Source organism: Setaria viridis, chromosome 8 (genome assembly GCF_005286985.2).
Source record: "Setaria viridis chromosome 8, Setaria_viridis_v4.0, whole genome shotgun sequence".
Taxonomy (NCBI): Eukaryota; Viridiplantae; Streptophyta; class Magnoliopsida; order Poales; family Poaceae; genus Setaria; species Setaria viridis.
The window spans coordinates 38,276,058-38,300,674 of record NC_048270.2 but is presented as its reverse complement, the minus strand read 5'-3'; the positions used below and the strand labels follow the sequence as shown (position 1 = coordinate 38,300,674).

The 24,617-nt window shown below is 43.4% G+C and overlaps 3 protein-coding genes across 7 annotated transcripts; all 3 read right to left on the bottom strand.

Annotated features, from left to right (window-relative positions):
- Positions 1–415: 415 nt before the first annotated feature.
- Positions 416–3,893, bottom strand: LOC117833397 (uncharacterized). Its single transcript, XM_034712866.2, has 5 exons — positions 2,944–3,893; positions 2,058–2,089; positions 1,778–1,954; positions 987–1,687; positions 416–732 (listed from the first exon to the last, which is right to left on the bottom strand). The coding sequence occupies exons 1-4, from the start codon at positions 3,044–3,046 to the stop codon at positions 1,625–1,627; spliced, it is 375 nt and encodes a 124-aa protein (XP_034568757.1). The 5' UTR covers positions 3,047–3,893; the 3' UTR covers positions 416–732; positions 987–1,624.
- Positions 3,894–12,143: 8,250 nt separating this feature from the next.
- Positions 12,144–15,538, bottom strand: LOC117866718 (uncharacterized). Of its 4 annotated transcripts, none has more exons than XM_034750990.2 (8): positions 15,461–15,538; positions 15,306–15,382; positions 14,685–15,163; positions 14,479–14,576; positions 13,558–13,814; positions 13,260–13,466; positions 12,965–13,109; positions 12,144–12,573 (listed from the first exon to the last, which is right to left on the bottom strand). In XM_034750990.2, exons 3-6 carry the CDS (start codon positions 15,142–15,144, stop codon positions 13,391–13,393), a joined length of 891 nt encoding a protein of 296 aa, XP_034606881.1. In that variant the 5' UTR covers positions 15,145–15,163; positions 15,306–15,382; positions 15,461–15,538; the 3' UTR covers positions 12,144–12,573; positions 12,965–13,109; positions 13,260–13,390. The 4 variants fall into 4 exon arrangements, with proteins under 4 accessions (XP_034606881.1, XP_034606880.1, XP_034606879.1 ...); XM_034750989.2 differs by having other exon boundaries at positions 14,685–15,187; positions 15,461–15,534; XM_034750988.2 differs by having other exon boundaries at positions 14,685–15,187; positions 15,306–15,538.
- A 3,837-nt stretch (positions 15,539–19,375) lies between these two features.
- LOC117866493 (cysteine-rich receptor-like protein kinase 44) lies at positions 19,376–22,639 on the bottom strand. Of its 2 annotated transcripts, none has more exons than XM_034750714.2 (10): positions 22,487–22,639; positions 21,922–22,375; positions 21,696–21,754; positions 21,550–21,602; positions 21,324–21,404; positions 21,103–21,200; positions 20,718–20,931; positions 20,397–20,634; positions 20,147–20,312; positions 19,376–20,054 (listed from the first exon to the last, which is right to left on the bottom strand). In XM_034750714.2, exons 2-10 carry the CDS (start codon positions 22,366–22,368, stop codon positions 19,839–19,841), a joined length of 1,572 nt encoding a protein of 523 aa, XP_034606605.1. In that variant the 5' UTR covers positions 22,369–22,375; positions 22,487–22,639; the 3' UTR covers positions 19,376–19,838. The 2 variants fall into 2 exon arrangements, with proteins under 2 accessions (XP_034606605.1, XP_034606606.1); XM_034750715.2 differs by having other exon boundaries at positions 21,922–22,378; positions 22,487–22,634.
- Positions 22,640–24,617: the final 1,978 nt, after the last annotated feature.

Sequence of the window (24,617 nt, the reverse complement as noted above, 5' to 3'; positions counted from 1 at the left end):
ATGACCGTAGGCCCATATACGACGCGAGCACTGCAAGGCCCGTTTAGGACCCAACGAGCGAGAGAAAGGAGGACCAAATTGATAAGTTGGGACCCTCCCTGGTTTGATGTCGTCTACGCCTCCTGCTGACTGCTTGAGGCACGTACCAGACAGCGGCTGTCTATTTAATTTGCCATATCAGCTAAAAAGATAGCTTAAGCCATCTATTTAGCTATCTTCGAGCTATTTAATTCATTCATAAAAATGATGATCAAGTGTACGTTTCATCTTTGTAGCTATTTTGTGGTGTAACTTTTTGTTTCATTCAAGTCCCCTCTAGATTAAGAGAGACAGTAACTTTGTATCACATAGTGACATGCTCGGGCACGCACACGTCCACTGCAAGTTAACTTTCGTGAGCATAGCTATCACAAAGTACAGAAAATTGCAACCCGTCCATACTCTGTAAATTGCAACCTGTCCATAGCTATCACAAAGTGCAGAACATAATGACATAACACAACTATAGCTTCAGGAATGTATAGTAATAAAAACATTTCATGGCAGTCGGAGATGGACAAGATGAAGCATCACAATAATCAGTCACGCATGAATCATCACCATCATACAGCCTCCCTCTCCCAACTACAACCAGTTCCCTCTCCCAAATCTGAATCGAATATCACTACTTGTACTTAAAAGGGGTCGGTGGTGAGCATCCAAACATCCAACAGCCTTCTTATCAGAGCATCCCTGCAAGATGTATTATAAACTGTTAAAATATATCATAGCAGCACAATGTAACAATTAGATGCTAACAGAAATCATATTGCCAACCTAACAGAAATCATATTGCCTCAGTTATAATCTGAAAATAATTTTTTCTTCAAACACTTCATTGTATTTGCATGCTCCAACTTATCTTCATCGGACATCAATGCTACGTCAATTGCGAGAAAGCGGTTATATGTCTCAAACATCCTAACTTCAACTTCTAATTTTCTTACCTCCCTTTGCACCTCTGCTGCCTCCTTTTGCTCCTTTGCTGCTAGGTGGGCAAGCTTTGCTTGTTCAATCTTCTCGGATGATAGCTTCTTTTGTACTTCCAATACCTTCAGCCGGTTTGCATGTTCATCAGCCTGAATTTTTCCAAATGTATTCAACTCTCCTCAAGATCTGTTTGGTCAATATCCTTCCTACTGGCTTTCTTTTCAAGTGCTGCCCTTTTAGCTTTTTTTGCCCCATTGGCCTTGGGATTTCTTCCATATCCTCCAGATCTACATGGTCCATGTTCTCTCCTTCATTATCCTTATCTGAACTCTTCCTTTTGCGTGCTTGTTTCAACCCATCATTGTATGTTATCCACTTTGCCTCATTTCAGACAGTGTACCATACCTCCATCAATACAAAATGCCCCAGCTTGAGATTTTTGTTGTCTTCTACGTAGAAAACATGGGCCTTATAATCCACATCTGACCATTATACCCACTAGTAAAAACCCTTCGAGCCTTCAACCAAGCATTATGGAAGAGGTTAGTCCACTTATTAACCTTATGCCAACGGTCCTTCGCTTGCTTAGCATTTCTTCTCCTATGACTTGAGGTAGTCTCATTGTAGGTACGATGTCAGCAACATCATACCAATATTATTCATTCTTCCTATCAGCGCCGATGCTTGAGTCCGTTGAATTGTGCAGCCATGAGCTCATCTGTAATATTATCAAGTAGATTTATCTTAAAGAAATTAAGACAATGAGTGAGAAAATAGAAATTAGCATGAAAATGCACTGAAAGCTCACCAGCTTGACATCTTCTTCTTGTGTCCAAAGGATTCGCTTCTCAGTCCTAGATAACTCTAAGTAATCCCCGCTGTCAATAGTCATATACTTATTTCTTTCTGTTGATGAAAGAGTAGTGCCTATTTCTTCTTCTGGTGGTGTATCTTCCATAGTGTACGGCGGCTTGAATGAGGCAAACTGAGCATGACCCCAACAAAATGAAAATTTGAGATATATGAGGCTGGATAAAGTTTATGAAGCCACTAGGAGGTATAGGATTTTTATCCCTGCTAAAACTTACATTATTCAGCAAGCCACCAGCGACATAAAGAACTGAATAATCCAGAATGCTCAAGTTAGCATATATCACATTTCATGGGAAAGGGATTATGGTTTTTGCTGTCATATTGATCAAGAGTGTGAAAAGGAGTTAGCTGGTGAGCAACTTGGGCTTTCATCTCCTTTATTTACATACAGTTTTGACTACTTTCCTGTCTTTGGGTGCACTAACAAACTAACTTTGCATACCACATGTTCCTGGAGTGTTATCTGTTCGACCATATACAAGTATTCAGTAATAATATGGATGCCATATACATATATTCAGTTTTTGTTATTAATCCTTGTGTCTTAATTGGACTGACTAGAAAGGTAGAGTGACAGAAAAAAGTGACAATCATCAAAAGGAGTTAATCAACTGAAAGAACTGAATAAACTTATATTGGACTGACTAGAAACTCAAAAGTGACAGAAACCTTTGGTGCAAGTTTTCTGCTGGTGGACTAATTTTATGAAAGTGAGAACTGCAAAATGTTCTTGATCCAGAGCACTGAGCAGCCAACAGCCCCAATTACATAAGTTCAGGGTGTTTATGACAGTTTTAGTACATTGAAGGGGATTATATCATTCTGAGAAAAATGAAATTCTTCCTTTCATAGGCGTTGGGTGATGAGTTCAGTGAAGAACATGATTGTCACCACTCACTAAATGTACAATATTCAGTAAAGAACATGATTGTCTACCAGCATAAAAGAAGAACAATATTCCTCCTATGGTCTACCTGAAACCAAGATGTACAATTGCAAGCTCCTACAATTGCTAACATCTAAATCAATTTCCATTACCTGGACAAGCACAAATCATGTACAGTGGTTGCAAAGATTGAAATTGAAGACATAGAGATGTACCATGTTGCTGGATCTGAACTTTGAGGTACCATCCATGGTTGAGCGGGGTTCTGACCGGCGCTGCCGAAGAAGCTGCCAGGGCCGTTGAAGAAGCAGCTCCCATTGGTGAAGGAGGTCGGTGAAGTTGTGCCAAATCCACCTGCGCCGCTCTGCTCAGGTGCCGGCACCGCACGGCCACCGCTGGATGAACTCCTCTACTCTGGCGCAGCTCCCTCCTTGGCCTTCCGCTTCTGCGTCAATTTCCGTCCCACCGACGACATGGCAGCCTTGTGCGTTTGCACCGCAGCGGCTCTCCGCGGTCGATTCGCATCTGCCTTGAGCAGATCTCGCGCCGCCACCACTGCCTGCTTCTCGGCTTGCCGCATGGTTGCAACCGTCCCCTAAGGCCAGGACTCCAAGAGCAAAAATTCCCCCAGCTCTCCCGATTCGGAGGGTCAGTTGCTGCGTCTGGAAGATGAGTTGTGCTCGGGCCGGTGAGCTTCCAGACGGTTTCGGAGCTTGAAGGCGCCAGATTTCAGCCATTGTCGGAGTGGTCTCCGGCGCACCTGTGGTTACCGAGGGGATTTATTTGGCGCTGGGAGGAGAATGGCGGAGAGGAAGATTTGGGGAAGAAGCGCGCGCTTTGCCGAGGGAGGAGAATGGCAGAGATGAAGATTTGGGGGAAGAAGCGCGCGGAGGAGAATGGCGGAGAGGAAGATTTGGGGGAAGAAACGCGCGCTTCTTTGGCGCTGACAGAAAAACGCGCGCGCGGCCGAGCACAGATCCACGCCGCCGTCGATGGCACGGAGCAGGATGTACAACGCGCTCCGAGACTCGGCGTCTTGCGTCGGAGCACGCGCACGTGCCGTTGATGAACGAGACGACGGCAACGCCCTCTCTCTTCAGTTAATGACTGCCATGGAGGCTAATTGCGCTGGCGTGTACGCAAATAGACGGCACCAGTCTGTGGGTTGCACGTGCCCTTATGGGCTGGTGATTTATCATCGCAAGAACTTCCCCAGCAACTTTGAGTCAGAAAAAAAAAGTTTGGCATAGACTTAAAGACCGAGATGCTTTCTCCCTTTCGGATACCAACAGCACGTGACAAAATAAAAAGTCTTACGAGTGAAATCTCAAAGTTGAAGTGACATTTATGGCTATTTTACAAAAATTTCACAGAAGAATGGGAGGTACAACACGTGTTACACTGGAAGCCAAGCTGATTTCAGTCGGCTAAACGATATCAATTTGTCTCGTCTTATAACTGATCTGAATTTTAGAAAAGAAAAAACTATATTCAGAATTTTGGGAGCAATCATTCAACGTCTTATTTTGAAAGATTCAGTGTTTTCTTTTTGCTTGTGAACAAACCACAAACCGAAAGGTGGAATATAATATACGCCAGTTTTGTGCCCTATAATGGTTAGCATATTGTTGATCAGCACAAAATGACTAGTACTATTTTTTGTTCCTACTACGAAGATTCGCGGTAGGTTGAGAACAGCCGGCCTCCTCCGTTAGTGCAAGAGGAACCTCCGGATCAAACACAGCCATGTGAGAAACTGTGCCACTTCAAATCGCATGGCCCAGCCCATTCGGTCGGCCGACAACATTCAGTTCAGAAAACTGGCAAGCAGCATACCAATCCTTTCCCATGTGACAAATATATATGTGCATAAACAATCATTCTTGCCAGGTCCTAGTACTGTCCACAAGATAAAAGAGTAAAGGGAATTGGACGAGGTCAAAATAAATTGGACGAGGTCAAATTGGATTATAACAAACAGCAAAAGGGGAAAAAAGAACACTGATTTCAAATCTGTTGAATCCGAACTCCTGCATTCTACACTCGGTTTAGAAAACTAGTCCATCAACCCGTGCTCCCGCACGGGCTAATATTTTTAGAAGCTATTGTATTTAAAAATTATTTAGAAATTAAACTCCTAGCTAATAATCAAAATTGTTTAACTACTACTCTCTTATTTTTCAATACTTCAACATAATACTTATATAGATATGTATCTATCTTTGTCCAGTTGTGATTGATTTTTAATTAATAGTTACTCGATGCACATTTTCATCCATATTCGTACTTTTTTCATTTTGTATCGCACCTCCAATCCTCCATACATTATGTTTAGCATACAAATCAATATTTTTTATCGCTTCCTCACATACATGTATAAATGGTCTAAATGGTGTCACTCATCATGTGTGTATACTTTAACTTAGTATTTTTATATTAAAAATAACCTAAATAGGTAATTTAGAATCATACATTAGTTACTTTTTAACATTTCTGTATGATGCACATGAAGATAATTAGATTAATATTTAGGTTATTTTTACTAACGACACTTGTGGGTAATATAGATAAAATTTTAGAATGACATTTTAAGTTATGCTTTATAATGATGTGTATTAGTAAATTGGACGGAGATTATGGGATTACTTTAGATTATTTTTTATAATAGCTGAGCATAGTAATTTAGATATAGGTTTAGAGCTCATTTTTGAATATTTTCATAATGACAGTGGTGGGTAACTTTTTAGAAAATATAATAGATCAATGGCTATGATTATTAGAGTTTACAGGATTGGTGTTTTATGTTTTTAATTTTATGAGAATTTGTCTCTTTTTTCTAGCTTGTCTCGTGGGAACTAATGCGGAGTCTCCAATGGAAAAAAAAATGAGAATACATTGCTACAAAACTATTACCATAAGCTACCTCTCGTTTGTTAAATATTCGAACACAATACTTATGTAGATATATATACTTAATATCATCATCCAATTGTTTTAGATTTTAGTTAGTAATTACTCTATAATATTTTCATCCACATTTTTAATCTTTAACTTTTCACTTTGCATCACAGGTATACGCTTGAATTTGTTTAATGAACCCTAAGTTTGAGATACAATTTTAGCATAGAAATCTATATTCTCATCACTTTATATCCTTATAAATTGTGACACACATCATGCATATAGACCTAATTATTATATTGTATACCAATAGTGAAAGATATAGACGATTTAGAATCATATATTATTGTATTTTTTTAATTAAGGTTATTTGATTCAAACGTAGGGTTACCTCATATTATTTTTAATAATGGCATGTGTGGGTAATATACATGCAAATTTAAGGGGTTACTTAATAATAGTGGTAAGCAATTCAGTTGCAAATTAGAGGGTTATTTTAAATATTATTTATAATAGCATAAGTGGGTAATTTGGATGAAGATTAGGGGTTACTTTAGTTTATTTTATATAATGGCATAGGTGGGTAATTTATATATAGATTTAGGGAGTTACTTCAGGCTATTTTTATAATAGCATAGGTGGGTAATTTTTTAGAAAATATAATAGATCCAATGACTATGATGATTTGAATCTATCAATTGATGGTCGGATGTTTTGCTTTTTTTGAGAATTTCTAGAATTTTTCTCTTTTTCTAGAGGGTCTACCTATAAATCCTACGTGGCTTCACCTGGAGACTTCAAAAGAATCTTGGATTAGCAAGCACTAAGCAGCACCCCCATCCTTGAACCTGAGCCTACAGGGAAAATCCCGTCTTGTGAATCGATGAACTCAAAATCACTGAACGAAATGCTCTCGATTCATCGCCGCACTGCTGGTTGAATTGCCTCCCGATGGTTGCACACGAGCTGGAGCGGATGGCCTGCCGTGGGGGCAGATCGCGGCGGAGGAATTTTTCCTGCCGGCTCAGGTTGCCGGAATCGTACGCCGGTGGCCGTGGTGGTTCGTGCTTCAGGAGAAACAGAGGCCAGACGAGCGGCGGCGGTGTCCGCTTTTGCATATAGCACCCTGGTCGGTGTCCGCTCCTCCTCCCGCCCTTACGCTGGCGCCAGCACCCTCTCCGCCCGTCCGCCGGGAGCGCAGGGCCTATCCGCCGGCCATTCCACCGCTCCCCATGAATTGCAGGTTGCAATCTGCAGAGTTATAGCTCGTCGGCAAGCGAGGAGTCCAGCGGCCAACTGGCATCCCGAAGCGGCGCAGGGTATCCAGGCAATCGGCGACATGGATCGCTAGACGGAATCCTTCCGTTCTGTTCTGTCCGAGACAGGAAGGGGGATGGATCGTTCTGTTCATGCTCCTCTATGCTGCATCTATCTGATATCCTGATCTGAACACAATGTGTCGCCACTGTGTGCTCTGTGCACGGGCAACGCTCTCTGGTCTGTGATGGAAGAAAGACACGCGGCCGGGATCCGCCGTGTTTGGCATCAGCGATGGATAGCCAGCGGTTGTGCCCACGAGGCGACGAGAAGCTTGATGTTCTCGCTCATCTCAGACGGCCGCAAGGTGTTCGTGGAAATACCTCGGCCTCATTGCAATTCTGCACCTTGACATAGAGCACAGAGGCTCAACACAGCTCCATCTGAAACTCCTCCCTTTCTCTGCTCACTGCTGACATGTCAGTGCCACTGCAATCTCCTCCAGTTCTCTGGCTAACTGTCAAGCTGAAGTCCATGCCTGACCATTATTTTTAGAGTCAGGGGGGGGGGGGGGGGGGGAGCATGCCCCACCTGAATTTCATTTCATAGGCTTTGGGCAAGCCAAAAACAGTTTACATAATGGTTTCAGCAGATTTCTTCCTATAGGTTGCTACATGATAGGAAAAATCGGACACCAGGACTCAATTTCTTGTCGTTCGGCGACGGGCCATCTGTGGCTCCAGAGCTGTACATCTTGCTTGCAATCGGCCCAAAGTTGCGAGTGGGAGGGGGCTGATTGGTTGAAAGCAACAGTTTTTTGGAAACGAATTTTTTTTTTGAAACGGGTTGAAAACAGCATTGTTACGGTGCTTCCACAGAAAATGCTTCATGGCTTGTGTTGTCGGATGGGGAACATCCCATAGAGCGGAGGTGCTGCATCCTTGGACGTTAATGCCTAGAGCGGACCAGGCTTGGGCTGCCAAGGGGCAGGTGAAGATGATGTGGTCGCAGTCCTCCACAGCAGCATGGCAGAGTTCGCACTCGGCATCGTGGAGGACATTCTTCTTCAAGAGGTTGGCTCTGCACTGGATGCGTTGCTGCACCAGGAGCCACCCAAAGAACTGGACCCGCGGCGGCACACGGTTCTTCGAGATGAAGTTGTAGAAAGCGCACGGAGGGTATCCAGTAGCAGAGAGGAGCTGTTTGTAGACCGGACCTGGATGCGTTGCCTGAGCTGTTAACTTGGTGTGCTCAGTGCTGACCTGGATGATTCAAGAACAGTCATCATTCATCGCTGCTGCTCTGAACTCTGTCTCCACCATAAAGTTTTCAGCTCACATGGTATCTTTGCTTTCAACAACCATAAGAAATTGCAGCGCAACAGCTCGTCGGCAAGCGAGGAGCCCCGTGGCCAGGGCGGCCGTCGCGTGGCATCCCGGAGCTGCCTGCGGCCTTTGTCAGGCCCAGATGTTCGCCGTGGCCGGAAGCCGGCCGGTGCTTCGCCTGCAGCCGCAGACGGTGCATGGTGTTCGTGGAAATGCTTCTGAAGCAGTTCCTCTGTTTGAAGTAAGTTCCTATGCACTATACCTCTGCTTTTGTTTGTCTCCAGTCTTTGCTTTGCACCTATACATAGGCACATAGCTCTTCTCTGACTGAGGAACCCTCGTTTGTAGGGGGGTTCTCTATCCAAACATCAGGAGTACTAGAACTAGCGTGCTTAGCACAAACATGGGCACGAACCATGTTAAGAGAAGGTAAAGGACGTCGCGACTTCCTGAATCTCATGCAGAATCGTTCCAATCTCCGATCTGTGGTTGCTGCGGTCCTTCCAGAGCACGAACACCATCCTGTAAAAGGCGAACTCCATCACGACAGGCTTCTGCTTCCACCACCAGTGCAGATGCTACCGAGGGCAACTGTCGTGCCATTCCCCTCACGAACGAGCCATCTGCCCTCCTCACAACGGCCCCATCGATCATGCCATATGTTCGTGGATGTGCCATCCCCAATACGTCCGATGAGTCCCAACTCTAGAGCCCGCCTACCAGCTAGGATAGCCCGAGAGTTCTGGGAGTCCCAACTCTAGAACGCCAGAGCAACCACATAACACAGAGAGTTCTGGGTGTTCTTCTTTGTTGCTGACATGAACTCACCAGCGTGGAAGTATTTGCCTTTCAGGACCCTTGTACAAAGAGAGTCCGGACTTGTCATCAGCCGCCATCCTTGTGTGCCGAGCATAGCAATGTTAAACTAGTTTATATCCCGAAAACCAATCCCTCCTGGAGTTTGACCGCACATGCCCTCACAGAGAGCTTCACTGATTCGACACATTTCATAATGAGACACACCAAAACCTCCTGAAAACCCAACTTCAGCATGATACTTCCGAGATACGGCCACTCAACCCGGTCATATGCCTTTGCCATATCAAGCTTGACTGCCGATTTGCCTTCTTTCTCTTCAGGTAGTGAATACACTCATAAGCAACCAGCACGTTATTGGTGATCAGCCGACCAGGAACAAAAGCTGATTGTTCTTCTAAGATGATGTCATTCTAACAATAGTAAAGTTTCAACGAGCTTCACCATCACATACAAGGTTCTGGGCGTCCTGTCGTGATGAAGCGCGGCTATGGAGCCAATGTTTCCGCATGGAGGATCGAGAGATTGCCGAAGTATAAGAAAATCTCCACCCCCCCCCCCCTCCCTTCCCCTAGCTTGTTTCTTGCTGAAACTCAAGTGTAATGACTTTGGCCTCCAAAAGGCACTATAATGAATCAAGTGGGGCGCTCCACCGCGGGCCCCCCTGACCCTAAAAAAAGAATAGTAAAGTTTCGCATCATTCTTTACCTAATTCTGTTTTTTCTCCCAATTTCCATTTGAAGCTGCAAATTTCGTTCTGCATCTGTGTAGAGTGTAAGCCAGAAGAAGGAAATACTATTTGCACCACTGAACAAATTGGGACGAATGATTATGTAGGTGAATGGCATGTCAACTGTAAGGCACCTTGTGCTGTGGATACATATGATCACTGAGCCAAGGATAAACCCTGATGGTGGCACAATATCACTTAGTACTGTGGTAGGACTCGGTGTTTTCAAAATCATATCATTCTTAATTACTCAGTCAGGATTGTATATTCGAATCACAATACGATGTGTGTCGCGTGTATTCTAATCACAGCACTATGTGTGTTGAGTGTGTTGCATTAAGAGCTTCAAACGTGATGAGTACTCAGCTAAAAATGAACGATGCATTTTTCCAGTACACGGCAGAGCAAGTCAGTCAATCTGTGTTTTTTAAGCGTTAACCAACAAAATGGGTTTCATTGCTACACCATTTGTTATGGCATGCCGTCTTCATTGTAAGGAACCAATAATCCAGGTTAGAACATAGACTCAATTTAGAGGGGATGGGCAAGGGCGGCTGACTTGGCGCGGCGTGACTAGGGATGGAGACAAGGGGGTGGCTGGCAGGGGCTAAATATTTGATGAAACTCCACATGCAAATAACCTTATCAACATAAATAAGCTAAATATTCTGCTTAAGATACTGCAAATGGCCCCGCTAATTATTTTATCCTGGCTCTGTCCCTAGGTGCAACGGATGCCTCACGGGTGGGGACGGCTGATTGGATAGGCAGGAACACTGTAAGCCTAGATGTCAGCAATTATAAAGTTAATGTCTAAATTGGAAGGAGTTGTAAAAATTCAAGTTGCAAAATCTTTCAGTATGTACCGAGGCGGTTTGATGACAAATTTTTAAAACATGGATGTTTCAGGGTCACAAACCCATTTTTTTTTCCATTTATCAATCGTAGCAGCCGTTGTGGGCTTAAGGAAATGCTTCACATCAGTCGTCCGACGCGAGCAAAATTTTCGTACGGTGCGCTCGCCACGTGCCTGCACCATCAACCACATATCGTCTCCTCCCCATGCTTTTTCCCCTCTCTGGTCTCTACGCTCGCCTCCCCCTGACCTTCTAGCTCCTTCAGGTACACACCTTTCTCCGTGCCGCACCCTCCTCACCGAGTCACCAGAGCTCTCTCCTCCACCTCTCTCCTATGAAACCTGACTGTCTCCTCACGCTACCCGCTACCCTCACCCTGAATCAAGCCTGAGCCCCCTCGCCTGTGCTGTCAGCGGCACTCTATACGGTTTCCCCCAATCTGCGCTCATCTACGGAGGTCGAGCAGGGACGACCCTTCTTCTTCCATTGCTTTTGGCGGTGTACGCAACAATCGATGGGGACCGTCGATCTGGAGCACTATCACGTCATCTCTATCTCGATTGAGCTTGGCGGCCTTCATCTCTGTGCACGGCAAGCCGTGATGTATGATGAGTACATTAGTTTCGTCTTGGGGTTGTTAGGCTTGTGTTTGCCCTCTTTCTCTTGATCCTAACTTGTTGATGTTGTAGCTCGTGATGCCAGATGTTGCAATGCTTTGTTTTTTATGTTGCAATTTGATCAGAAAATTGTTGGAGAACACGGTCTTGTTGTTCTCCGGTGAGCTCCTCCCAAGGGTCTAATGTGCAAATGGCTGGACTCATGCTTGGAGGGTCAAATCTGGAGAAAGGCAAGGCATTTGAATGTTTTCATCTTCAACTGTTGCAATTGATTTCGTGATGTTTCATCTAGCCATTTCAAATGTGGCATTTGGTGATTCGAAATGTTTCAACCACTTATTTCAGCTTTTTGCAATTTGCATAAAGCTTCTTTTCTAAATTTTAATCATTACATCTATTTTTCTCGACTGTTTCAACAATCATTACATAATGTTTCATCTGTTTTTCGGAATCTATATGTTGCATACCATATTCCATCTTGTTACACCTATCTAATCGATATGTTTATGGTTTTGTGTAAGAAATTTTCGGATGTTGCGATTTAGTTTAATTTGAGAAGGATATGTGACATATTTCTGCAATTTTAATGCCCCTATTTAGCTTGGGTGAGCAGCAGATTGGAAGGTGGTGCTTGCTGTAGACCTGGCGATGGATAGTGGGATGTTTCATGCAACATGGAACAATGTTTCGGTGGGACTTTTTTTTTAAGACAGATCGTGAAGTGGTGTCGGACCTGATCGGATGGCTGCTCGTGCGTTCGATGCTAGCGTCCCGGACCGGACGTCCGGGCGCTAGCAACGCCCATACAATTATAAAGTTAGTTACAAAGTAATGAATGTAGTCTTGAACACATCAAAAGATGAAATAATGCATTGTATGAGCTATTTATCTATGAACTAAATGCACTCTTACTTAATTTAACTATATATGTCATTCTTGAAACTATAAATATGGAATCTTACATTCTTAAAGAATGGCCTGACCATACAAATTCTAGACAAGGATATGTTACGCCTCCGGCCTTCTTTTTCAATACAAGTGAGAAGGGGAGTAAAAAGTAATTCAAACGGTCAAGCCACGTCGACAGAGGCACAAATTCCTTCTTTAGGGACAATCAGAGGCAGTCGAAGTTTATATATGGATATGGCCGTTTTAGAGCCGGCAACTCTTTCATACCATTTAGCATGTCAAGCACATCCGCCATGGTGGGCCTATATTCCTTGTCAAGCTCAACACACAGGAGCCCAACCTCCATGCACTTCTTGATCTGCATTAGCTGAGACTTGCAACACAATGACGGTTTAAACAACTCCATCCGTACATCATCCTGAGCTTCGAAAGCCTGGAAAGTAAGAACATAAATTAGGTCATGTTTGGATCCACCCAACTAAATTTTAGCTAGCTAAACTTTAGGAGCATTCTTTTAGCTAGCTAAAGTTTAGCTAGGAGTGTTGGATCCACTAGCTAAATGATAGTTGAAGAGCTAGTTGTCTATCCTACCCTTCCCTCCTATTTTAGAAACTTTTCCCGATGGAGGGGCAATTTTATCTTCAACTAGTTTAGCTGGGTTCAACTAGCTAAAAGAATCGTTAGCTACCTAAACTTTAGCTTGATTATGTTTGGATCCATAACAAAAAAGTTTAGCCAGCTAAAATTTAGATGGTGGCTCCAAATAGGGCCTTAGTCCCAACTGCTTTTGTAATGTAAAACAGCGATTATTACGAGGTACTTACCCATTGAATTGATTCACATAAATCAGAGGGTGTAGACATGCTCATACTGCCAATAATGGTCCCAAGGAGGGTGATGCCAAAAGCATACACATCGCACTTCGTTGACACAGTTCCTTGGAACATGTATTCTGGAGGCATGTAAGGCCTGGGTGATTAAATAAAATAAAAATGAATAATGATCTGAGAGGTAAAATTTGAAGTAGTTAAAGAAAAGAGCTTCATGCACGTATGGGCTCACGATATATAGTTAATCAGGTAATGGAAATAGTATTTATATATTGGAGCAACGTCTTACATTGTGCCAACCATGGTTTTTCAACACCAAGGTCCAACTTTTTAGCTATGTTAAAATCACTGATCCGAGGATTCATATCAGAATCGAAGAGGATGTTCTGTGGTTTGATATCCATGTGGACGACACGTTGCTCATGTAGGTAATGTAGCCCCTGGGCTATCCCCTGAATCATTTTGAAGCGGCAGGACCAACCAATAAATCGAGACCCTGCAGAGATCACATATCATGCAACGAGAAGCAACTATTGATCAGTGACATCAAAGTTAAGGGATGCTTGGTCCAGAGGTCAACAACATACCGTTGATAATGTTCTCCATACTTCCGTTTTCCATGTATTCTTCTACAACAAAATTCTCTGTGTTCAACTCTAACATATTTTCCATCAAGGCTTGTCAAGACCATTATCACTTCGTTGCAATATCCCAGAGGTCTAATTATGTTTTTGTGTTTCAGATCTACAAAAACATTAATTTCATCGTATTGCCGGCTGTCGTCAACGAGAACAAAATCATGCAATTTTTTTATGGCAACGACTTGTCCGTCCTGCAGGACACCCTGAGAAGTATAAACACCATGTTAGATGGTGGATTTTTGTTTTTAAAAGAACAGAAGGGAAAAAGCAGAACTGCTGATCTTAGCACTAAAGTTTCGCCAATAGTTCAATGGCGCCCTGGCCTCAGGCTTCAAAATCTTCATCAAAGTCCATCAAGTTAAATCTTCACCAATGAAAATGCTAAAATGAAGCATGCTCACTTTGAATTGGCTCACTTTGGTCTTTTGGCTGGAATGAAGCATGGGCACCACACGTGTGTGCTTTGAGGTTTGAGAAAATGCTAGATCTAGAGTTACACGAAACACACTTTCCCCTGTCTAATGTAGAGTTTTCGTGGCTTCTTGCCATGAGCCGAAGCTAAAATGCCACAAAGGAGGACTTATTGAAGCTATCGGAGGACATGATTGAGGGTTTGAGCACAGAATAATACCAATTAGTTTATTCCCTGCCCTTTGGGACAGCAAATTTGTAACATTTAGGAGCTATCGGAGGACACAACAGCAAACTTGCAATATATTTAGTATAAATTTAAATTTGAAATTACTTGCTACACGAAGAAAAATAGTCTTAACTTGTCTCTGCCTGTACAGGAAATATTTAACTACGTGATTATATGGAAAAATACACAAACCTAGAATTAACAAACCAAGTAACGGATCGGAGTACCTTATAAACCTCACCAATGCCACCTCTTCCAATCTTGTTTCCGGCTGAAAAGTTCTCTGTAGCGGCCTTCAATTCAGATAAACTGAACCTTGTGAAGCCTATATTGTATAAAAACCCACACAGGAACAGGGCTTGAATTAGATTATATTAATACCTAAACACAGAATAAAATTATCCTAGCTGCTACTTTGATAGCTTTTCCTTACCATCCATAATCACTTGCCGTTGGGATGGGGGTGGAGGAGGAGGAGGAGGAAGACCACCAGCAGATTGGATGTTTGTCACCATGATGGTGGTCTGGACATTGGTGGCGAAGTTCCCCAGCTGCAGTTTCCTCACTATATCATCCTGGACCCGGCCCAGCTCCTTGGCCATGTCCCCTGCTCCCAAGAAGCGCCGAAAGATGTGCTTCCGCTGGCACTCCGTGACGAGCTCGAGGGCGCGTTCCAGGGATTCGGCCAGATCCTCCAGCGCGTCACGCATCACCTCGTTCTTCATCGTCTCCGTCATCTCGTCAAGCTTCCTGAGGAGAGCGCTGACCCTGGCAACGCACCTCTGGATGTCGTGGCACTCCTTCTCGTTCTGCTTAACCGTCTCCACGGCCTCCTTGATCTTGAGTGAGATTTCAACGATCTTCCCCACGCTGCCGAATGCAATGTCAGCCATCTTGCTCTTGTGCGGCTGACTGCAACAACAATAATCTTCAAGACTATGAGAAGGAAAGGCATCAGATGCTGATCTTATGAGCTGATGATATGGACAAACCATTCTCGTATTCTCATATTTTCATCATAAGAATCAAAATAAGTAGTCAAACAGGCACTGACCTTATTTCCTCTTTGCCTTCGCTTCACACATCAGGCCTTCCGTATCCTGTCCTTGATCCGGATGCCGCTCACGAAGCCTGCACGCATGCAACATAGCGTCAAGGAAGACCAAGTCCTTGGCCTGGAAATAAATTTGATGAGACTTTGAGAGAGACCTGATGATGGATGAGTTTGCGAATGATTCAGCGCCCCATGACACAAACAACTCATAACCTGCTAATGCTAATCCCGCACGCCAGTGCGCGTTGGTGTTGTTTGGTTACGGGGGTAAGGAAAGTGACCCTCTTCTCACCATGAATTTTATAAGTGAGCTGGCTATTAATTGGGTGAGTCGTTGTCATCAGTAACTCATCGGAAGAGAGCTCAAGCAGGCAATGCCCTGAAGACAATCAATCAGTTTCCATCACTGCTAGTATTTTTTTTTAACGAACCAAATAGTGCGAGTTTCTATTAATATAGCAAAAAAAAAATATAAGACTACGACCCTGGGAGGCCATAGGCAGGAAAAGAAAAGGAAAAGAAAAAACTAAACTAGACTCTCCCGGTTGGATTGGGATATCAATGCGGGACCACTCAACTCGAAAACGCCAAAACTGACTGGTTGGATTGGGACATCAAGATGGCCGCATCACTTCACTCAACAATGACAGCCGAACCGAAGCCTAATCGTGGCACCCACCAACTCCTCACTCTCGACAGGTCTGACCGGTTTGGACCAACAGGTCAGATCGGTCTCCCAAACCTGTCAAACCAGGTTTGAAAAATTCAGAAATGTTGAGGCCTGAGCATCATGTAGTGGATGGATGTAAGGACCGTGTTAAGCACAATGGTAAAAAGCCAAAGCTCACTTTCGATGAACTTCTAGCTAAATATCAAAAAGATAATGAGGCAAAGCGTACTAATCGGTCAAATGATGTTAAGCCATCAAGATTGCCTCCTAAACATAACTCTTGGAATTGGAATTGGCAAATGAAAGAGTTTCATTAAGTAGTATTCTATCCTTCCGAGCCAACAATTATTGGTCATTACCTCATCCATTTGCTTTACAAGTGCCATATGTGCCTATATCTTGGAATTCATCCTTGGATGTGCTTAGTTATCCCTCACACTCTTATTTTGATCCTTGGTCATATGGGTCTTTATATCATAGAGGGTTATCATCAAATTCCTATGCACGTTGATTAAATTGCAATAGGTGTCGTTATTGATTCTCAAAAGCCAAAATAAAAGAGAGATATTGCTATTATTTCAGCTGTGCATATTCATGAATGGATTTATTATGGATGATATTGAATTATTGTCCTTCGCAATGTATATGGCCGATGAATCTCTTTGATCATCATCCTAAAGTAATAGCTTCCTGATGAGAAATCATTTATGACCTTATTGGTGCCTCGGGGGGCAAGATATTAGCAAAATGAGTAATTTGCCACTATGAAGTATGTATTTACTAAATTGGCTTACAAAGTGTTTTTAAAATATTGGTACTGTCTTTATTTCACCAAATAGTGTTGTTTTGAGACCTTTAGCCAGTTGGAGTATTTAACATCAATAATGAAGCTGAATATGAAATTTGTCTATTCAGGCTAGAGATTTTGGAATCCATGGTTGGAAGGCATGTTGAAGTATCTAATGACTCACTGCTGAAGGTGTAGCATATATTTATTCTTAAATGAGTCATTAGATGTTTTTCTCAGTAGATGTCTAGAGGATCATCTCAATTCTATTATGTGTCATGTCTCCAAGCATCAAAAATCCAAGATTGTCACTCTGGAACAATGAACATCAGGTCATAGCGTCCAAAAGGACATTCTCATGAGAGAAGACCGATGTTTAGCAATGTCAGAGGGTACATCCTGGGCAACCAGTCTGACCGCCATCCGAGACCGGTCTGACCTCATGGAGATTATATTTGATGGATTGGCTTTCAAAGGGTTTCTCCCACACATTGGTGATATCTTTATTTCATCACATGATGTTGTTTTGATCTTTAGCCAGTTAAAAGATTTAACATTAGGAATTAAGCTGAATCTGAATTTTTCAGTTCGAGCTAGAAAGTTTGCAATCCATGAGCGTAAATCATGTACAGGCATTTGATGATTCATTGTTAGTAGTGCAGCAGATATCCATGTGTAAATGGATCATTGAATGTTTATATTAGTAAATGCCTAGAGATCGTATTTGATAAGTACAATCCTGTACCTAGGCGTGAAAATCAGAGGTTAACATTCTGGCATAACAAGCATCAGGCTATAACGTCAATGGGAATGCTTTCGTATTTAAAGGCTGATGTTAGGCAATGTCAGAAGGCACATCCTGGGCAGACTAGTCTAACCGCCATTGAGACCGGTCTGACCGGTATGTCTACCACTTTGGCCAATAAAGTTTCAGAACTTGCTGGAGTCAAAGTTGGTAGTTGGGGAAAGTCTATTGTCATCTATTTGCATAATATAAGATGCATTGAAAGACAAGACGAGAGTGAACAAAAGGGGTTCAAGGGTAATCTAGCCATCATCAATTCCAAGGTAATTATGTCATATTCACCTTTTGGGCTGATTACTCACCTTACTTTGTTTATGGTCGAAATGACCTGCAAGTGTACTATTGAATCATTTTATATTTCTTCATTCTCAATCTAAGAAGTATTGCAAACGTCAATTGACATTATAGCAATTTGACCACTTTATGCATCCACAATGACTTGTGAGGATGAGAATGACCTTGAATTAGTATTTCAAGAATTCACAGTGGAGGCAGTAATACTCAAGCTTATCTCACTCACACAAGATGTATAAACATCAACAACAAGTTGATTTCTTCATATTGGGCAGAATAAGTAATATGCTGATAGACACTATGGTCCCTAAAAGTGAAACATGGTTGATGCTTTTGTGCTCTACATTGTTCCTGCGCAGTTAGCTTCTGATAAATGTTTCTTGGTACGCAAGCTTTACTAAGAAACATGGGGGCATGTGTTGGAGCCCAAAAGGGGCAGCAAGCTAATCAGGCTGAGACTAGCCGGTCAGACCGGTTTCTCTAGGCGATCTGACCGGTTTAGGTCTCTGTAGCCAGTCTAGCACAGCCAACCGGTCCGACCGGTGGGCTTGACCATTCAGACCGACCTGACCAAGGTGCTCAAAATGCCAATTGTACTTCACCATTTTGTAGATCTCGTCAAGATGATCGAAATGCATATGTGGAACGTTCAATTTAGAGTTCCAATAGGAGAGATATGTTTCTGGCAAGGTTTAGCCCTGTGCGGACCGATCTGACCGGTCGGGATGGGCGGTCTAACCGGTCAACCAAAGCCTAATCCGAGCTGGCCGGTGAGGTCTCCTAGCACCGCTGGCCACAGCTGCGCGGCCGCATGGCCTCCTCAGCCGGCGAAGCATCGCTGCCACCGTCTTCGCTGCACACAGCGTCACACACCGGTCGCGCACTGTCGCGGCCACCTCTCAGCCGGCCCCCGCCGGCGCCAACACACTGACCTTGCCACACCTCCCGTAGCTTGCCCGCCGCCGCAGACATCGCCTCCGTGTCCGCGAGCGGCCAACCTCAGACCGCCGCAGGGCCTCCTCCGTCCACGCGGATACTGGTGTCGTCCCTTGCCTGGCACCGCGGAGGACAGCAGATCCGCCACCGAGGGCGACGGATCTGGCCAAGGGGCTTGCGGATCCGGCCGCGGAGTGCCGGAGCAAGGCTGTCGCAGCCGGGGGAGAAGCTCGCGCCACCCGCAGGGCGCGCGCGTCTCCTAGCTGAAAAATGCCCCACCGCCGCCCTCCTTGCGGGGGCCGGGCTTTTGGCCTCCCCACTCAGGCGACAGCAAGGAGGAGAAGGGGCGCAGGGTGAAGACCCGGCGGCAGCGGGGGAAGGTCCGCCCATGTCGCCTGCGGGAGCGACGCGAGCGGCTGAAGCAACGACGCATTTTGAGAGATGGGACTATGGGAGTAGGTCGAGATGCGTAGAATGGTCATCACTGCTAGTAGTAAATGAGAGCAATTGCCATTAAAGAGCAATTTCATCAGCAATTGCTTTGTGTGTTATCATTTCAGCAGGTGCAGGCTCCTTGCTTTGTGTGTTATCGTTTCTCATCCAAGTTATCAAGACGATCAACAAACTCATTTCCCTTACATTTTTACTATATAATTGCAAAAGTAATCAAGAAGCTCAGTTGGGCCAGAATCTTTCTGTTCTGAAGCCTCTGGCAACGGCCAATACTGACGCATTGCCTCTGTAAAACTATCAAATTACTAACAATGTAGGACATTTGAGAAAACGATTGCCTCGCTTTTATAGAAAACAAACCACTGGCACATTCATAGAGAATTACTAACCTGAGAGGTTTTTTTTTTCTAATGTGAAGCGACACCACAAAATGCAGAACAATACATGTTTTTTTTCTAATGGAAATTATGGCACTGTAGCATCAGCCGTCAGAGAATACATGCATGCATTATGTTTCAGCTCGGTCCAGTTTCAGCTCAAATTGTTGATCTTCAGCTTGAGCTTAACCAGCATAGGAAATCTCTTTTTTCAGTAGTAAGCAGGTCGGCTGGGTTGTTTCTGGATGTCGTCCTCAGAGCCCAGCATTTCAAGAACATCGGACATGCTCGGTCGCTTCTCTGGATCCTCCTGAACGCATAGCAGTGCTATCTTAACCCATCTCATTATCTCGGCATTTTGAGGCTCGTCATGCAGCGATGGATCGATGAACTCCAGCAGCTCTCCTGCTGCACATAAGTCCCACGCCTGAAAGAAGCTACTACTGATTAGATGATGAACTAAGAATACTGTGAGATGTTTCATGTGAACTTGCGCTCTACTCGAAGACGTTCACTTACCCATTTATTAAGAGGCCCATAGTGACGTGATTCAGCTGATAGTTCTAGCGGAGGTGGAGGGAGGCTCTTCCTGCTAATGATCTGAAGAAGAGTAACTCCAAAGCTGTACACATCAGACTTTATGGATAAACAGCCTTGTCCGATATATTCAGGTGCAATGAACCCCCTGAAAAAAAATATAAAGATCACCAAACCAAATCGTTCGTCAGAATTAGCAAATGTTGTAATGTAATGTAAAATGAAGTTTTACCGTGAGCCTGTTACAATGCCAGTGCAGTCCTCATCTGCACCCGGCTTTAGTGCTTTCGATATCCCAAAGTCGCAAATCTTAGGTTTGAAGTCAGAATCCAAGAGTATATTGCCTGGCTTTAAATCCCCGTGAATTATGTGTGGCTCACACAATTGATGCAGATATTTAGCTCCCTGAGCTATCCCTTCGATTATTTGACGGCGCTTAGGCCACTCAAGTGACTCCCTTGCTCTCTCACCTGTATGTAAATCGCAAACATGCATACATGAGAATTGTATAATAATTTAATCCAATCAGTATATAAAGATAGTAGAAATTTGCCTTCATATATGAAGTTATCCAAGCTTCCGTTTGGCATATACTCAAATACCAAGATCCTTTCTCCCTTTCGGATACAATATCCTTGAAGCTTAACTATATTTGCATGCTGAAGCTTTGGAATTAGCTCAATTTCATTTTGAAAGTGTTTAAATGGAATTTTCCCTTCATATGATGCTCTTTTGACTGCGACCTCGAGTCCCATTTTTAGCTGGCCCTGAAAAGTGTAAACAGCAATTACAAGTAATGATGCAGCTTTGTTAGTAAAAAAGGATGGAAAAGCTGAACACAGAGTAATGTTGCTACTTCCTCTGCGCACTAGAGAAAAGCTGTTTTGGGAACATGAAAAGAGATGAAAAGCAAAGCAGGTGTAATTGTAAAGCAGTACCTTGTAAACATAGCTGGAGCCACCGAATCCAATTTTATTTTCCAGTGAGAAGTAATTTGTCGCATGTGCCAACTGAGAGAAACCGAACTTGGTAAGACCTATTGTTTAGAAGAATGTGGACCATTGAAATATTGATTTAGTATGGTTTTCCTGGCACTGAATGTATGCTATTACTATTAGTATGGAATGCATGATGCCAAATTTTAATGTCTAGCTCATACCTGTTCCTTTGTAGCTGATGTTGGGACACCAACAGCAGCACCTTGATATTTGGCTCTTTATTGTAAAGTCCTCAACAATATCTTGAAGCATGCAGAAAATGTTATCTTAGTCTTAGTGCAGTAAATCTACAAAAGCTTGAAAGCTAATAATAAATATCATATCGAGATAATAAGATCATATAATTAAGACTCTGATATGCAGTATGAATGCCTAAAACAGAAGTACCTGATGGTTCTGCAAGCAGTTGAAACTCTCCTAAATCGCCAACCAGTTTTCCCCTATCATCGCCAGGCATTTAAAACAAATATGACATCAACTCTCTATAAATTCTTGAAGAAGTAAAGATAAAAAGAAATGTTTCAACATTGCACCTGTTATCGTTCTTCAAATGACTAGCTGGCGACCCTGCAGGAGGTAAATGAGCACCATCCTAAAACAACAAAATAGGGATAGTCAACAAATATCATGTTGTTAATGAACAATGATAAGTCATGGACAGTTGAAGTTTTCCTTTTCGTCGTTTTAACCACAAAACTGTGCTACACTAACAATACTCAACAAACTGAGATGAGATTACTATAGTCATTGTACATTTACCTGCTTGATGGTATTGCTGTTTCCATGCAATCTCCGCGTGTGAACTGTTAATTCGAACTGGATGTCCCTTTTCAAATCAGTCAGATGCTGATACCAGATATCCATACCCTTCTGCACTGACTCAAACTCGTTGGAGAGATCAGAGCCACAGCAGAACTTGTACATGTAACTACTATGCTGATAGCCTATGATGAGCCTGTATGCTCTGCGGAGGATGCTCTTAAGCTCCTTCATCGGCTTCCACATCTCCGGGTGCTCAAAGGATCTTGAGAGTTGCTGTAACTCTTCCAGCAGATTCTTGATCATCCATGCACGGTCAGTGATCCGTCTCTTCGCCTCCTCATTCTGGCTTACCGTCCGCGCAGCCTTCTCGATCATGCTGATCAGCCCAAATAAGTCCACCCCTAGGAGCTGTGTTATGTTGGGAACCATCCCGCATAGCGCCATCTCTCACCTTCTTACCGACAGAGCATGGTATGTGTATCATCAGAACTACTAAGATATGATGATCAAGGAACAGGAAATGGGCATACATACACTCGAGTAAGAACGTAAGATGACTAACCTTTCTCCCCTATTATGACAGTCCTTAGCTTTACTTTGACAATCCTTCAATCTGCTCAGGCACGCCTTGAAATAGCCCACCGAGGATGTAAGAGCCTGACTCTCCAGAGTTCCAACTAATGCATGCTGTATTATGAGAAGTTGAGGATCCATAAAAAAAAGGCTGACCATAGTTAACGTCTAGCTCCAGGTCTTAATTTTAAAAATAAAGACCTGCCTGTTGCTGGTTTCCAGTCCAACAGAAACATTGAAGCATTAGGTATTCTATTTTCTGGCGTGCAGCATTTCTGATGAGCTCGATCTTGATATTTCAACTACCACTAGGTAAAATGAGATGGAAAATTAGTTCCTTGTGTTTGAACCTGGATTATTGGTTCCTCACACCGAAGGCGACATGCCGTAGAAAAATGGATTAACAATGGAACCCATTTTGTTGGTTCTCATGTTAAAAAAGCACAGATGAGGTGTCTTGCTGCCGCGTACCAGAAAATTCACCCTTCCTTCATTTTCAGCGGAGTACCCATCACGTCTGAATGCAAGACTGTCAGCGTACATATATAGTGTTCTGATTAGAATATAAGAATGATTTGAATTTGAAAACACAGCTGTCATATCACAGACCTGAACAATATTGTGCCACTCTCATAAAAAAACAATATTATTCTGCCACCGTCTCGGTTTAGCGTTGGCTGAATGATCATCTAGGACCCATTGAACAAGCTGCCTGCAGGCTGGTACACTTGTTGTGCCATATGCCTATACATGACCATAAGACCGCTGTCCCAATTTGTTCAGTGGTGCGTGCATATGGTATTCTTATCGATCAAGCAATCCACCGGGGAGCAAAACGCGCCACAAAGAAATGGTGCAGAAATCTACATCTGCAGAAACGGAGACGAACAAAAGCAGAGATGGCGCATAAGAATTTACCTCAGACAGAGCAATGGGACCCGGTGCTGTTAGAAGCGATAGGCAATATAAACGACAAAGAACAGTAGATCCAACACAGGAGACATGAGATTTAACGTGGAAAATCCTTCTAAGGAGGAAGAGAAAAAACCATGAGCGCCGGCCAACAAATCCTCACTATATCGGGTGTTACAAACGCGGGGATTTACAACCTTTCGACTCATCCCAAACCGGCGGCTTACATGAAGTATATAAAGAGGTGAAACCTCCGGCGACGGGCCTCACTTCGCTCCGTCCGAAGTTAGTCTTTTATCTTTGCATAACTGAATTTGAATCATAACTCAGCAGGTGCAGCGTCAGAAAAATCCTACTGGAGACTCTGAAATAGCTAGTAGATGCAAGCCTGTTCCAGAGTGTACAGCACCTCAGCATGGCAAATTGGGAACGCGCATGATCCTTGTCAGTTCAGAATTCCAATGAGACCGAGCTAGGCAAGAGAGGCGACTTGAGAAACATTCCCACGAACACCTTGCGCTCATCTCAGATGGGCCAGGCTCCACGCCACCTCATGGGCATAATCGCTGGCATGGCTTCCCTGATGGAGCCCTCGTCCGCATGAGAAGGAAAGGCATCAGATGCTGATCTTATGAGCTGATGATATGGACAAACCATTCTCGTATTCTCATATTTTCATCATAAGAATCAAAATAAGTAGTCAAGCAGGCACTGATCTTATGTCCTCTTTGCCTTCGCTTCACACGTCTTTCTCCTTTGAGCAGGCACAGAGAGGAAGCGATGCCTGCCTGGTCTTCTAGCTATCCGCTCGGTCAGCACCTCGAAGTCTGCTCCGTTCTGAACAAGTTGTCAATACATAATTGCTCGATCCACACACTATACAGAAACAATATATCTCGTTAGTCGAAGAAGGAATCAGTGAAGACACATGCTAATGACATATTAGTAAGGCTGTCAGACTGTGACAGCAGTTTTGAAATAAAAACAAAGAGAAGAAGGAAAAACAAAGCAGATTGATGTGAATGTTCAGCAGATTACAGTTCAGGTCTCATAGGGCACATGCATGAAAAAATGGCCCTGCTTAACTTTGGCTGCAGATATGATGGTGCGATGCTACAACTACAACATAATAGCTCTAGCTACTATGAGAAATTAAAATTTTCTGCGACTAATACATGCAAATTAACACTTAGAATGATCCTGAAAAA

Bases quoted from the DNA above. Each gene is read 5' to 3' on its own strand.
- LOC117833397 (XM_034712866.2), bottom strand. From the start codon at position 3,046: ATGGGAGCTGCTTCTTCAACGGCCCTGGCAGCTTCTTCGGCAGCGCCG. The intron at 2,090-2,943 runs GTACATCTCTAT...TGGATTATTCAG, and splicing joins AGTTCAGATCCAGCAACATG to TTCTTTATGTCGCTGGTGGC. The intron at 1,688-1,777 runs GTGAGCTTTCAG...ATAATATTACAG, and splicing joins AAGAAGAAGATGTCAAGCTG to ATGAGCTCATGGCTGCACAA.
- LOC117866718 (XM_034750988.2), bottom strand. From the start codon at position 15,144: ATGGCTGACATTGCATTCGGCAGCGTGGGGAAGATCGTTGAAATCTCA. The intron at 13,815-14,478 runs GTACTCCGATCC...TATACTTCTCAG, and splicing joins GCATTGGTGAGGTTTATAAG to GGTGTCCTGCAGGACGGACA. The intron at 13,467-13,557 runs GTATGTTGTTGA...TGATCTCTGCAG, and splicing joins TATGGAGAACATTATCAACG to GGTCTCGATTTATTGGTTGG.
- LOC117866493 (XM_034750714.2), bottom strand. From the start codon at position 22,368: ATGGCGCTATGCGGGATGGTTCCCAACATAACACAGCTCCTAGGGGTG. The intron at 21,201-21,323 runs GTATGAGCTAGA...TCTAAACAATAG, and splicing joins CATCAGCTACAAAGGAACAG to GTCTTACCAAGTTCGGTTTC. The intron at 20,313-20,396 runs GTAAAACTTCAT...ATTTTTTTTCAG, and splicing joins GGCATTGTAACAGGCTCACG to GGGGTTCATTGCACCTGAAT.